Source organism: Dermacentor andersoni, chromosome 2 (genome assembly GCF_023375885.2).
Source record: "Dermacentor andersoni chromosome 2, qqDerAnde1_hic_scaffold, whole genome shotgun sequence".
NCBI classification, from domain to species: domain Eukaryota; kingdom Metazoa; phylum Arthropoda; class Arachnida; order Ixodida; family Ixodidae; genus Dermacentor; species Dermacentor andersoni.
In genome coordinates, this window is record NC_092815.1 from 222,965,745 (window position 1) to 222,980,762 (window position 15,018).

Genomic DNA, 15,018 nt, shown 5'->3' on the forward strand with positions numbered 1-15,018 from the left:
GGCTAGCACCTTCAATGAGTGTATCGTAAGCCAACAAACAAGGACAACATAGAGGAAATTATTTGTGCTTAATAAATGAATAAATAAAATCTGATATGATTAATAAAAATCGGGTCCCTCAGTTGAGCCCCTTTCTTCTCGTTTATTACATAATGAGGGTCTCGAATCTGGAAACATTGATGCCATCAGGTAGCATGTGCGGGTTTATTAACCAGTTGCCTTCACCCAAAAAGTATCACGTAGTTGTGACACCTGCGGCAGAAAGGATGTTCCACATCCACCACCAAGGTTTGTGAGTGGTGGCGCTGGCTAACACTCCCAGGGTTCTAGTAGGAAACATAAATACCCAAGAAAGTGGACGGGGAAAAAGCGCCGTTGTAGCTCAATTAGTAGAGCATCGCATGCGTTATGCGAAGGCATGGGATCGTTCCCCACCTGCAGCAAGTTGTTTTTTTCATCCACTTTCATTTCCATTAAATTTATTTATTAAGTACAAGTTTTTTCCCCTATGTTGTCCTTGGTGTCAATGTTTGTTAGCTTCTTATGATACAATTAATAAAAATCGGGTCCCTCGGTTAACCTCCTTTCTTCTCATTTACTTTCAATGAGTAGTATTTTATACAATCAGGGAAGGCAGATAGTGGAACTATAGGCAATCAGCAACCTACGAGACACGTCAGTTCCATGCCAAATTCTTTTGTTATGCATTATGTCTCCCTGCAAGAGACTGAAAAGTTACTTGGTAGAATAAAAAATTATGTTTCCGCTGGTTATGACGAATTTAGGGCTGAACCAGTAAAGTATCTTTCCAAGTTACTAAAAAACGCTCTCGCTCATATTATTAACTTAATGTTCAACACTGGCATCTTCCCTGACCAACTGAAGATAGCAAGGGTTGTTCCAATATTCAAATCCAGAGAAAAAAGAAACACCCTCACAAATTAGCAGCCAATATCGGTATTACCTGTTTCATCAAAAGTCTTGGCAATTAATGATTGCATAACAAAGTTCTTAGAGAAATATAATATCATATCTAGTTCGCAGTTTGAATTTCAAAGACATAAGTCAACTGAACAAGCACTACTTCATGGAAAGGAGAAAATTATACAAGGTACAGAAAAGAAGGACTATACATCAGGGCTGCTTCTAGACTCACGAAAACTGTTTGATTTGGTTCATCATAGTGCACTACTACTAAAATTGCAATGTTATGGAATACATGTCTAGTCAATAATTAATAACCAACTAGTATCTTGAGAAACGCTTTCAATTTACAAACGTTAACAATTATTCCTCTACACGGTTAAAAGTAACAAATGGAGTCCCTGAAGGATCACTATTGAGTCCTACCCTGTTTTTGTTATACATCAATGACATAACTTAGATTGACAACATCCTTGATAGAGTAATGTTTGAGGATACTACCATATTTTTTACTTCATGGATGAAATGTGAACTTCATGAAATGACTAATCATTATCTACAAAAACTATCCAAATGGATAAATGATAATTGTCTACAATTAAATGCCTCTAAAACCAAATACATTATTTTTTCTCCTCCAATTAAATGTCATCAACACATAATGCATTCTACGTATGGAACCAAGAGTATTCAGCAAACACCTGAGCAAAAATTCTTAGGTGTTTGGTTCCAAGAGTCTTTTGGCATGGCCATGTCATGTGGACCACTTGATAATCAATATAAAGCCCAACCAATAGGATGCATTAGGAAGACTTGTACATTGTTACCTCTCTGGCTAAAAAAAAATACGTTATTACACTTATTATATTCAAAGATTGCCTATTGTTCGCTAGTATGTGGAACCACCACTCAGCGCAACTACAGTAAATTATTCAGGTTATCGAGAAATCTAGAGTACAATAAGCCTCTCTAAATGGCTTTCATAGATTACGAAAAGGCATTTGATTCAGTAGAGATACCAGCAGTCATAGAGGCATTACATAATCAAGGAGTACAGAACACTTAAGTAAATACCTTGGAAAATATCAACAGAGGCTCTACAGCTACCTTAATTCTACACAAGAAAAGCAGGAAGATGCCTATAAAGAAAGGGGTCAGGCAGGGAGACACAATCTATCCAATGCTATTCACTGCGTGCTTGGAAGAAGTATTCAAGCTATTAAACTGGGAAGGCTTAGGAGTAAGGATCGACGGCGAATATCTCGGCAACCTTCGGTTTGCCGATGACATTGTTTTATTCAGCAATACTGCAGATGAGTTACAACAAATTATTGAGGGCCTTAACAGAGAGAGTACAAGAGTGGGGTTGAAGATTAACATGCAGAAGACAAACGTAACCATGAATAGCCATGCAAGGGAACAATTGAGTTCAGTATCGCCAGTCAGCCTCTAGAGTCTGCGAAGGAGTATGTTTACCTAGGTCAATTAATCACAGGGAAACCTGATCATGAGAAGGAAATTCATAAAAAAAATAAAAATGGGTTGGATCGCATACGATAGACATTGTCAGCTGCTGACTGGAAGCTTACCTTTATCATTGAAAAGGAAGTGTACAATCAGTGCATTTTACCGGTGCTGACATATTTGGCAGAGACTTGGAGACTGACAAAGAAGCTTGAGAACAAGTTAAGGACTGTGCAAAGAGGGATGGAATGAAGATTGCTAGGCATAACGTTAAGAGACAGTAAGAGAGCGGTTTGAATCAGAGAGCAAACGAGTATAGCCGACATTCTAATTCACATTAAGAGGAAGAAATGGAGCTGGGCAGATGATGTAATGCGCAGGTTAGATAACCGTTGCACCATTACGGTTACAGAATCGGTACCAAGAGAAGGGAAGTGCAGTCGAAGACGGCAGAAGACTAGGTGGCACGATGAAATTAGGAAATTCGCGAGCGCTAGTCGGAATCGGTTGGCGCAGGACAGGGGTAACTTGAGACCGCAGGGAGAGGCCTTCGTCCTGCAGTGGACTTAAAATGGGCTGCTGCTGGTGATGATGATGCCTTTGTGTTTTAAAGGCCAACTAGCTACAGTGTACTCTACTTGCACCAAGTCTAGAACGTTTTAAATATTAATTTTTTTTGTCAGGCCTAAAATTGATAATGATAGGAGTAAAACTTATAGAAGGAACACATATGCAACTGTGACACTGGCACAGTGAATACCAGTTTTTTTTTATTTAAGCAGACATTTAAAAAATATATTATTAAACCAATAAAGGGATGCTTTCCCTACTACTCAACCTTCAGCAAAGCAGACACAAGTTAGGCTAAGCAGCCATTGCAGTTTGATTGCTAATGAAGTGAAATTATTTAGCAGCTGTTTTAAGGATCATCCCACAATGGCACGCTTATTGTGGGATGGGTAGAGCAAATTATGCAATTTTAAACACTCCATCTATTGTTGGGCTATTCTTCAACAAAACTGGACCTTTTCCCCTCCAATTCCAAACCACATGTCCATCAAGAGCTCGCCATACTAAAGCGATGAATAGTGAAGAAAGCTTCTTTCCATCCGTACAATCCTTTTTTCTTTTAAATCTCTTTCCATAAAGATAGATCACCCGATGCATTGCCTCTGTACACTTTAGTAATACTGGTGCTGCCTTCAAGCTGTACCAAAACATTCAAGCCTTTACCTTAATTTAACTTACCGAGTTTCCTTGAAATGTGCCCCTTTATAAGCGTTCCTATGTTTAGGGAGTATTTGCAGATAATCGGTCGTGCCTTGAGCACTGACAAGCTTCAATTCTGCAATTATGACAATCTCCATAAAGCAATTCAGGCTCCCGTGATTACGCTGCCGTCTTAGCTTGAAAGCCAGTCCTCTGAAAGACGCAGGGCAGCACGCACCTCAGAGGCGCCACATTGCCATCCATGCTGAAGACTCCATCAGTGACTATGAGCCTCTGGCGACTCTTTCCAACCGCGTCCCGCAGTTTCTCCTCCAGGTCTGAAACATGGATGACACATTTTCACGCATGCTCACAAGACAAGATCATCTAGGTCTTACGCACCGGGGAAATCAGTGTAAGCAAAGCTTTTATGAGTCAGCAAGACAAAATGATGCATTAAAAGACACAAAGCGGACTTTGGCAATGAAGTTCAATGCAAAGACCGTCAGGTCTTGGCAAGAAGCAGACAAAATGACAACATGCATGTGTTGAAGCAACAATGTGCATGTGTTCCGTGCTCAGTTTGGGACGGAGTGCCTGCCGCTGGAATAAATGTGATGCAGAGGCCAAGAGCTAACTTTGCCATTTGGTACGTACCATTCATGTCTCGGTGCTTGAAGCGGTACTTTTGTGCCTTGCAGAGCCGGATTCCATCAATGATAGAGGCATGGTTCAGCTCGTCCGACAGCACCGCATCCTCTGGGCTCAAAAGAACCTCGAAGATGCCTGCATTGGCATCAAAGCAGCTGGCATACAAGATGGCATCCTCCCGGCCGTGGAAGCGTGCAATCTTCTGTTCCAGGTCCTTGTGGATGTCCTGCATTAGCCAGTTCTCACTTTGACATGTTGTGGACCACCATACCTCAACAGTACACACACTGGAAACAACTGCTGTGCCCAATGTATCTCACATCGTACACTTGTTTGCCATCATTCAATCTCATACAATGATGTGCCATGACAGTAAGTACTTTGCCTGATGCCACTAAAATAGCTGTCTTAGGGGACACTAAATAAAAAAGAATTTTTAAGCTCTTTCAGTAAGCTACCCTCCTACAATACTAAAAAAGCCACTCTTGCCATGAGGAGAAGCTAGGCAAGCCTTTAGAAAAGATGCAGAAAGTAAAGATGGCCAGCGACAGTGCCTTGAAGTTTCTGCACTGGGTTGCCATGATGTCATGAATTTTGATGGCATCTGCTCAGACCTAGTTAACGTTTTATCGGCAAAGATGAACTGGCGTTGTGTTATACCAGAAGAGCCAAAGACAGAACTTGGAAAGGTTTGTGAATGTTTACTGGGCCACAATGGTCTAAGTACACAAAATGCATGTGACACTGACGTACCAGTGCTACGAAATAAAAAAAATTGTACTTTAACGTTTATCTTTTAATAACCAACCTATTATCGCAAAATTAATGAATATATGGTTTCGAAAGAACACTTAATCAGCTTAGCAGGGTAAAGCTGTAGGCCAGTTGGTGAGACATTGTAAATAAAACCGCTACATAGACACGACGGTGGGAGACGACAGCACAGGGCGGTTGTTCATCGGTAAAGATAAACAAGGATGAACCGTCCTGTTTTGTAATCTCCCTCCATCCCGTGTCTGCAGCGGTTTCATTCACAACTTTATCAGTGTAAACTGATTTACTGTGTTGGCCGGTATATTCTGCATATTCTGCAGAATATATGCATATTCTGCACAGAATATACGAATATTCGCATATTCTGGACAAAGTCTTTCCAAAGTGTCACCAGTAACATTCTCAGTCTCCTTAAAGTGTTGCTTTCCATTGCTCTTGATGAAAGCGAGCAGCAGCCCTGTCCTTGCACTCGTCACAGCCATCACACATAGCAGAAGCTTCACCCTATGAGGTCTGTGCTGGTGACTGGCTGCAATGGCAATGAATGTTTCTGCTACATGCACTATACATCAATTCCAATATCACAGCAAAATGTTCAAGAGGAGTGGCTAAAAAAATGTGCCTGCACAATGATACTGTATTGGGCTCAGCCAGTCACAAAGTTCTAAACGCTAAAAAAAAAAAAATCTATGTGATGTTGAACTGTTCAGTCTAAGTGAGATCAAAACGATGGTACATCTGTTATTCCATATGAGGCGTACCTTGCTTTTTTTCTTTTTCACAGACATAAAGTGGGTGGAGAAGACATCCATCAGTGAAGCCCCCTAGGACTGTTACTTAAATTACAGTGAGAACGCTGGAACCAAGAGCAAAGACAAGGAAAATAAGCAGATTCCTCATCTGTGGCCCTGCTCGTCTTGGGTGACATTGCCGCTTCATATACCTGTTCAAAACTTGTTATTACATGTAGGTGTTGGGACTCATTATAGTGTGTGGTGAAACTTGTTCTCGCCTTTGTCCCTGTGTGTTCCAGTGTGTCTAGGACTGTATGCAGGTCTTCTTTAGTCTCTTTAGCTTACTCTCCAAATCTGAGACATTTCTTACAACTTCTTTTTAATGCTATGTGACTGTCAGTAGTGCAAGATGGCTAAATCCTTTTCTCTTATTTTCCTTTCAATCTAAAAAAGAAAAATGGAAATATGGTAAGCTCTCATTAACTCAAACCTATAAACAGCGGGTACATGTTTTTGAGATAAGCAGAGCTTTGAGAGAAGCGAAATCACGACAATCGAAGCCCGCTGGTTGTACATATACTGCATAGAGCCTTTCCAAATGGTGCCAGTAATACTATTCCTGATCACTTTTGCGTGCATCGGCACTGGACACGGTGTCTATGAGTAACAGCACTACTGGCCCTGGGCTAAGACAGTGTGCTTGTCACAGAGTCAAGAGAATTGATCCTAATGGAACATTTGAGAAGAGCAGCGGATTGGGCGAGTAGGTGTTCCATGGTAACAATAAAATTCAAACAGCGAGATGGCTATTCAAATTTATTGTTACCATAGAACACCAACTCGCCCAATCCGCTGCCCTTCTTCAGCGCCGTGTTTGTCTCCTCCTCTTTCTGGTCCTGTCGTCTAGCGCTGTTTGAATTTTATTGTTACCATGGAATATTTGAGGCCAGTCATCCAAATATGACTAGTTACAGAGATACAAAAAGCTGACACTGCTACTTTCTGCACTGCAATGAATTCCAAACACTTTCGCTTCGAAAACCAAAGCAGAACTGCGGAAGACTGCAACTGTCAAGCCTTTAGCAACTGCCCACGAGTGAAGCGCTATTTACACATCACTATAATGTGAGCCTGAAGTGAGCATCCTTATCAAGCTGCATGTCTCTGAAACACTATGGGCTCGCATGCCGGTTTCATTTAGGCGCAGCATGTGGTCTGATCATGCATGCTCAAAAGTTGCGATCATCTTGCTCAAGGTCACAATTAATATGCTGTAACCACTCAGGAAGAGGACTCAGGAAGAGGACCTTAGTGTTGAAGCAATGAACGACAATCTTATGGGCATCATTAAGGAGTGTGCAATAGAAGTCAGTGGTAACTCCGTTAGACAAGATACCAGTAATCTATCGCAGGAGACGAAAGATCTGATCAAGAAGCAGCAATGTATAAAAGCCTCTAACCTTACAGCTAGAATAGAACTGGCAGAAATTTCCAAGTTAATCAACAAGCGTAAGACAGCTGACATGAGGAAGTATAATATGCATAGAATTGAACATGCTCTAAGGAACGGAGGAAGCCTAAAAGCAGTGAAGAAAAAACTAGGAATAGGCAAGAATCAGATGTATGCGTTAAGAGACAAAGCCGGTAATATCATTACTAATATGGATGAGATAGTTCAAGTGGCTGAAGAGTTCTGTAGAGATTTATACAGTACCAGTGGCACCCACGACGATAATGGAAGAGAGAATAGTCTAGAGGAATTTGAAATCTCACAACTAACGCCGGAAGAAGAAAGCCTTGGGAGCTATGCAAAGGGGGTAGGCAACTGGGAAGGATCAGGTAACAGCATATTTGTTAAAGGATGGTGGGCCGGTTGCTCTAGAAAACTAGCCACCCTGTATACGCAATGCCTCATGACCTCAAGCATACCGGAATCTTGGAAAAATGCTAACATAATTCTAATCCATAAGAAAGGGGACGCCAAATACTTGAAAAATTATAGACCAATCAGCTTACTGTCTGTTGCCTACAAAATATTTACTAAGGTAATCGCAAATAGAATCGGAAACATTTTAGACTTCTGTCAACCAAAGGACCAGGCAGGATTCCGTAAAGGCTACTCAACAATTGACAATATTCACACTATCAATCAGGTGATAGAGAAATGTGCGGAATATAACCAACCTTTATATATAGCTTTCATTGTTTACGAGAAAGCGTTTGATTCTGTCGAAACCTCAGCAGTCATGGAGGCATTACGGAATCAGAGTGTAGAAGAGCCATATTAAAAAATGCTGAAAGATACCTATAGCGGCTCCACAGTCACCGTAGTCCTCCATAAAGAAAGCAAGAAAATCTCAATAAAGAAAAGCGTCAGGCAGGGAGATATGATCTCTCCAATGCTATTCACAGCGTGTTTACAGGAGGTTTTCAGAGACCTGGATTGGGAAGAATTGGGGTTAAGAAGCTAATGGAGAATACCTTAGTAACTTGCGATTTGCTGATGATATTGCCTTGCTTAGTAACTCAGGGGACCAATTGCAATGCCTGCTCACTGACCTGAAGAGGCAAAGCAGAAGGGTGGGTCTAAAAATTAATCTGCAGAAAACTAAAGTAATGTTTAACAGTCTCGAAGAGAACAGAAGTTTACAATAGGTAGTGAGGCACTGGAAGTGGTAAGGGAATACATCTACTTAGGGCAGGTAGTGACCGCAGATCCGGATCATGAGACTGAAATAATCAGAATAAGAATGGACTGGGGTGCGTTTGGCAGGCATTCTCAGATCATGAACAGCAGGCTGCCATTAACCCTCAAAGAAAAACTTGGAGGACGCTTAAGCTTCATCTTCAAGAGTGGAACGCGATAGCGTTATCGCACCCCATTCGCACCGCCCACTCATTCGCTCGGCATGCTTTTGAGTCACAAAAAGATGAAAGCGAAACGAACCAAAGAACTCGGTGTCTTGGAGGGAGAAACGAGCTACGCAAGCCAAACGTCGTGATCGGCACGGTCAGCCGGGCCACGACCCGCCATGAAGGCGGACGCGATCATGGGGCTGGCACCTCGATGGGATCATCCTCTATCTCGCTTCGGAGCACTACGCAGATGCATGACTCCTTGCCAGCAGCACGGCACACATCGCAGGGGACACTTTCCCACCAGACGCGCTACGGTGCAGCGATCATGTCAGAGGCGTCCCGCATCGGACGCTGCACGTAGGAATCGTGCTGTGAGCGGAAAGAGGAGCCGCGTCGCCTAAACACGAGGGTTTGAGTGAAGCACACTGGAAGTTGGAAGGGGAGAGAGAGCGAGAAAACTTATTAAACACAAGGGTATTGGGGCATCCTCGCACCGGTCCCCGCACGGCCCCAATGCGCTCAAACGAGACGAAGGGGAGAAGCAGGTGAGTGGTGCGCCACCTGTTGGGGCAGCGCCGTACATTGCGAGGAGGGGGTCTTCTGTGTTTGCCGCAAGATGGCTCTGCGTGTGCGTCAAGCGCAGAAGAAATGTATAGGAAACGTACTTCGCTACGCATTTAACTGCAACTTCTGTAATTTACATGCGCATAATTACCGATATACACCGCAGCACAACTTTCTACGGCATGTTTCTAAGGCAACACCGCATTCACTAGAGGCGCTTTTGTCTCACTTGAACCATCTAAGTCATGGCTGAGTGGTAGCGTCTCCTTCTCACACTCCGGAGACCCTGGTTTGATTCCCACCCAGTCGATCTTGCAAGTTGTTTTTATTTATGAATTGCCTTCCGCCATTTTTCGTTCACGGCCAACGCCGCCGACGCCAACGACACTGCTTTTCTGTGACACGAGCTCCTTAACGCTGTCGCGTTAAAAGTATAACAGCTGTGTCTTACCAGTACTCAAGTACGGGGCAGAAACCTGGAGGCTTACGAAAAGGGTTCTACTTAAATTGAGGATGATGCAACGAGCTATGGAAAGAAGAATGATGCGTGCAACGTTAAGGGATAAGAAAAGAGCAGATTGAGTGAGGGAACAAACGCGAGTTAATGACATCTTACTTGAAATCAAGAAAAAGAAATGGGCATGGACAGGACATGATGAGGAGGGAAGCTAACTGATGGTCATTAAAGGTTACGGACTGGATTCCAAGAGAAGGGAGGCGTGCAGGGGGTGGCAGAAAGTTAGGTGGGCGGATGAAATTAAGAAGTTTGCAGGGACAACATGGCCACAATTAGTACATGACCGGGGTAGTTGGAGAAGTATGGGAGAGGCCTTTGCCCTGCAGTGGGCATAACCAGGCTGATGATGATGATGAAAGGCAGCAGCTATTCACGTGAGGCAAACAAGCCATCTTCATCCTCCGGTAAAAGCAGCATGCAGAAACCATGCCATTGGTGCAGTCAAGAGCGTCACTCTCGTACTCTGTGCCCAGCATGCTCAGAAGTCTGCAGGAATTGCCGGAAAAGGGGTCATTACGCCTCTGTACGCATGTTGCGGCGCCTCGATTGTGTTGAAATGCAACAAGTCAATTTAGAAGCAGGATTCCTCGGAGTAATCAAGACGTTGGATGCTGGTACGTGGGAGGCAACAGTTTTGGTTCAAGGTCAGCCATTAGATTTCAATATCGACACTGGCGCCGACGAAACAGTCCTCCCGACACAAATATTCCAGACGCTCAAGGACAGACCTTTTCACTCGGCTCCTCCTCGCAAGCTACATGGTCCAGATGGAAAGCTTCATCCAGCCACAGGAGTGGCACAAGTCGAGCTCATCTACCGCGACCATACGACTACACAGGATGTCTACATCTTAGATGAGGCCGCACTCGTTGCTAGGCAAGCCAGCGATCAAAGAACTCCAGATGTAGACATTTGTAAACGCCATAGCTGAGAAAGTGAATCCGAAAGAGGAATTTCCAGCATTGTTCCAGGGACTTGGCAAGCTGCACAGGGAACACCGAATTCAGCTGCAAGCAGGAAACGAAACCTTTCGCACTCAGCACTCCGAGGCGCATCCCAATTCCTTTATACGAAAGCACAAAGTTGAAACTACAAAGAATGCAGAAACTCGGCGTCATATCACCTGTTGATGACCCAACTGAGTGGTGTGCACCAACGTTAGTCGTCCCAAAGCCCTCCGGAGACATGAGAATCTGCATGGACTTCACAGAACTGAACCACCACATTCTGAGAGAATGGCATCCTATCCCTTCCCTGGAGCACACTCTTGGACTTCTTCACGGAGCTAAAATGTACTCTAAACTGGACGCTAACTCTGGATTTTGGCAAATTCCACGTTGTGAAGGTTCTAAAAAGCTCACCACGTTCATCTCACCTTTTAGGCGCTTCTGTTTCAACCGGTTACCGTTTGGAATTGCGCCTGCTTCTGAACACTTCCAGAAACAGATGTCATGCATTTTAGAAGGTGTCAGTAGGGTTGTCTGTCACATGGACGACATCCTTATCTGGAGTTCGAATGAGCATGAGCACAATGAGACACTCAGAAATGTGCTGCAGCTACTCGTCAAGGCTGCAGTGACATTGAATGCTTGTTTAATGTCCAGCGCCTCACGTTCCTTGGACACTGGCTAGACCAAGATGCAATACGACCCAACAAAAGGAAAGTTGAAGCCATTATGAAAATGGAGAGCCCAAGGAACAGGACCAAGCTGCAAAGAGAACAACAAGTAACAGGAAAATGCCACTAAAAAGTTCCGAATTTCCAGAAAGACCCTGGCAACGCATTGCAATGGACTTGTTTCACTATAACAGCAAGTGGTGGTTGATAGCAACAGATTATTATTCAAGATACCCTGAACTGGCTCGGCTCGAGAAGCTTACGTCCGCAGCTGTAGTCAACCACTGCAAGTCATTTTTTGCCCGCCACGGGATTCCTGAGGAAGTGGTTTCTGACAACGGCCCGCAGTTTTCGTCGACTAAGTTTTCACTCTTCGCTCAGGACTACACCTTCAAGCACATTACCTCTAGCCCTCACTATCCACTAAGCCACACTAAGCATTTGCAATGTGATCGCGCTTGCTTCTCACGTCAGTGCCGTAACACCTGATAATGCCTTACCCTCCTCGCAAAGGTGAAGGTGAAAGTGAAAGCTATGTTTGCAAGGCACCCCATGCTTTGCGTACGCCTGCGATGCTTCTCACATTTCCCTTTCAAACTCTTTCCATCATGCTGTGGAGGCACAAAGAGTAGACACAGTTTTGGGAGCACAACAATAAGCACCGGGCAGGGAGCGGGTGTCAAGCAGGCACGCACGCAAAGCTTGCATGTGTGTGTGTGCAAGGGAATGGGGAAGTGCAGCATAGGTGTAAGCACTGTGCTGGCATAGTGCAGCAGCGGCGCAGTTCCGTGTTGAGTGTTTTCTTTTTTATTCTCTTCCTCTCAATACAGGTGGTCAAAGTATGGTACGCCACTTCGACAAACTTTTCACATTGCTGCCACTGCCATAATTTTAGCGATGGCTTTCTTTTTTTCTGAATTAGACCGTACGCTGGCAAAATAATCAGAACTCACACTGACTCTCACAAAATTTATTTTTAGCTTAAGGCTCACTCAGGATCGCCAAAATTCTACTAAGGCAGACTCACTCAGACTCGCGGGTCAGTCTGAGCCTGAGTGACATGACTCACAAGTGTGTTTGCCGATCTATGCGCACGATTAGCACCACATGCATCAATGGGCAACCGTGCTTCCGCACTGTGACAAGATTGCTGTCGCTCGTAGACGCCAGTGCGTCTCGTGCAAATTGGGCGAAATTGATGGTATCCTCGAAAGTGACAATCTGACAGTACGGTATATTCTGTTTTGGCCACTTGTGGAATGAAGTCTTGTGAATTCTGTATTTAGAACTCGCAATTCTTCCGACTTCTTGGCCGTCCCGGTCGAGTATAAATTATTGGTCAGTGACTGTACATATATGCAGCAATGGTTTGCACTGTACTCGGAAGTGATCAAATGTGCAAAACAGCAGCAGCCAGCACCCTCTAAGGAGAGGGCAGAGGCAAGGAAGGCATAGCTTTAAACACTCAGCACTGCCTATGAGCAGTTGTTTGCCTAGATTCTTCAGCTTCTATTCCAACACTTGGGCTGGCATTCAGCTGTCGCTCCATCCGGAAGGTGCAATGGACAGCTTCCATTGAGCTCTTGTTCATGGGATTCGTACCCTTGCTCTTCAGGTTGTGGGAGAGTGCAAGGTCCGTGCCCATTCTTCTCTCATCCTCCAAATTTGGGGATTTATCAGACCTGAGCTCATCCTCAGTGCCTTGCACCTACAGCTAGAGTAATTTGTGTTGCCCCTATCAGAACACCTACAGCTAGAGTAATTTGTGTTGCCTCTATCGGTACAATAAGCCAAAGCGTGGTGCATAGGGTTTCTGCACAGTCTTATTAAGCTGGGAGCCACACTCGACAGGGGCTGACAGAGACTGCCTTGCACTCTTGCAACCGGGCCCTTTGGTCACCACTAGAGTGTGCAGTGATGAAGAAATTGCGGCCACTGACCAAGTCAAGGTGAAAAAACACACAGAGACGTTTCGGGACCCGTACGGGTTCCTTGGTCACACTAAAAGCGGGCAAGAGCCGCGAGTCGTTTTTATGGCAGAATGTGACGTAGGGAACGGGTGTAGTTAGCGGGAAGATTGCCATCAGTCCTGTTGATAGTGTTGTCAGTAGTTTGAATAAATAAAGATTCTAACAAGAGTCGCGTCATCGAATTCTTTTCCTTAGCTATTATAGCAGCGTTTTCCCAATCGATGCGGTGACTGCGATTATCGGCGTGTTCGGCAAGGGCGTTCGAGACTTTTTTCTTGTTGGACACGTCCCTTTGGTGCTCTTTTAGTCTTCTCGTGAATTTGCCGGTTTCACCGATGTAGCTGCAGCTGCAGTCTGCGCATGGTACCTTGTATATGACAGCGGGATAATTCTTGCTTTCAAGCCTATCCTTTACGTTAACAAGCTGATTTCTCAGCTTGTTGGATGGCATGTGGGCTATTCTGAGATCGTATGTTGAGAATACGCGGCTAAGAGCTTCGCTGACGCCAGGAACATATGGGACGCCAGCGCGTTTCATGAGCGACTTGCCTTGAGACGGCTTTGGATGGAGGACGCGGGCTTCCATTTTGCCAATAAACTTCTTGGGGTACCCGTTCCTGGATAATTCGTGACGAATTCTTTTCAGTTCGTTCTGCATTTCGTGGTCACTTGAGCAGATGCGTGTGGCCCGCGTCACGAGAGATGAGACAACGGATTGCTTGTGGCAAGCCGGGTGACATGAATTGAAGTTTAAGTACTGGCCGGTATGAGTCGCCTTCCTGTGCACGGCAAATGAGAGCCTCGTTCCACTTCGCCGCACGAGGACGTCAAGGAAGGGGAGGCTGTTGTCACACTCGTATTCTGTGGTAAATTGTAGCGCTGCGTCTGCTGAGTTGAGAAGACGTAGGAGGCGTGAAGCGTCCGGCTTTCGCACAATGCAAAAACAGTCGTCTACGTAGCGGACGAAAACCTTCGGCGCGGGAGCGAAGTCAGTGAGGGCCTTCTGTTCAATGACTTCCATGACCAAGTTGGCGGTAGAAACGGAAATGGAAGCACCCATGGCAGTTCCGTTGATCTGCCTGTAAAAATGTTTGTTATAAGTGAAGTAGGTGTTGCTCAAACAGAAGTCTAAAAGCTCGCAAATGTCCTGTACTTCCAAAGGGGTGCGCTCAGCGAGCGTGTCGTCCGCCAGCAGGGCATCTCTGCACGTAGCAACGGCCAGGTCAACAGGCACTGAAGTGAAGAGCGACTTCACGTCAAATGACACCATAATGTCGTCTTCATCCAGGGAGATGTCGCGCACTTTCTCCACGAAGGCATAAGAATTTGAAATGTGCGTCGCTGTCTTGCCGGTGAGCGGGCTCAGCACTTGGTGTAGGTAACCTGATAACCGGTGCAGCGGTGACCTTGTAAAGTCTACAATGGGCCGTAGTGGAACGCCTGGCTTGTGAACTTTCGGTAGTCCGTATATTGCAGGTGCGGACCCGTTAGTACACAAGAGGCGATGGTAGAGATGCTTTTGCTGCGGTGGAACAAATTTAAAAACCTTCGAGAGGAGCTTCTGCAGTCTTGTTTGCAGGTTGACCGTGGGGTCTTTTTGGATCGCGACGTACGTATCCTCGTCTGATAGCAAATCCTTCATTTTCTCATTGTAGTCACTTCTGTCGAGCAACACGATGGCATTTCCCTTATCTGCAGGAAGGATGGCAATGGAGTCATTGTTCCGGAGGCCCT

At 44.8% G+C, this 15,018-nt stretch overlaps 1 protein-coding gene across 3 annotated transcripts in view; it reads right to left on the reverse strand.

The window, feature by feature from the left end:
* Gcat (Glycine C-acetyltransferase) overlaps nt 1–15,018 on the reverse strand; it is a 175,055-nt gene that overhangs the window by 50,919 nt on the left and 109,118 nt on the right. For 2 of the 3 annotated variants that reach the window (XM_050186605.3, XM_055075761.2), the window contains exons 4-5: nt 4,255–4,474; nt 3,836–3,935 (exon numbers count right to left, since the gene is read on the reverse strand). In XM_050186605.3, the coding sequence (XP_050042562.2) occupies nt 3,836–3,935; nt 4,255–4,474 (320 nt within the window). The remainder of the gene's footprint in view (nt 1–3,835; nt 3,936–4,254; nt 4,475–15,018) is intronic. The other variant, XM_055075762.2, reaches the window with a different exon arrangement.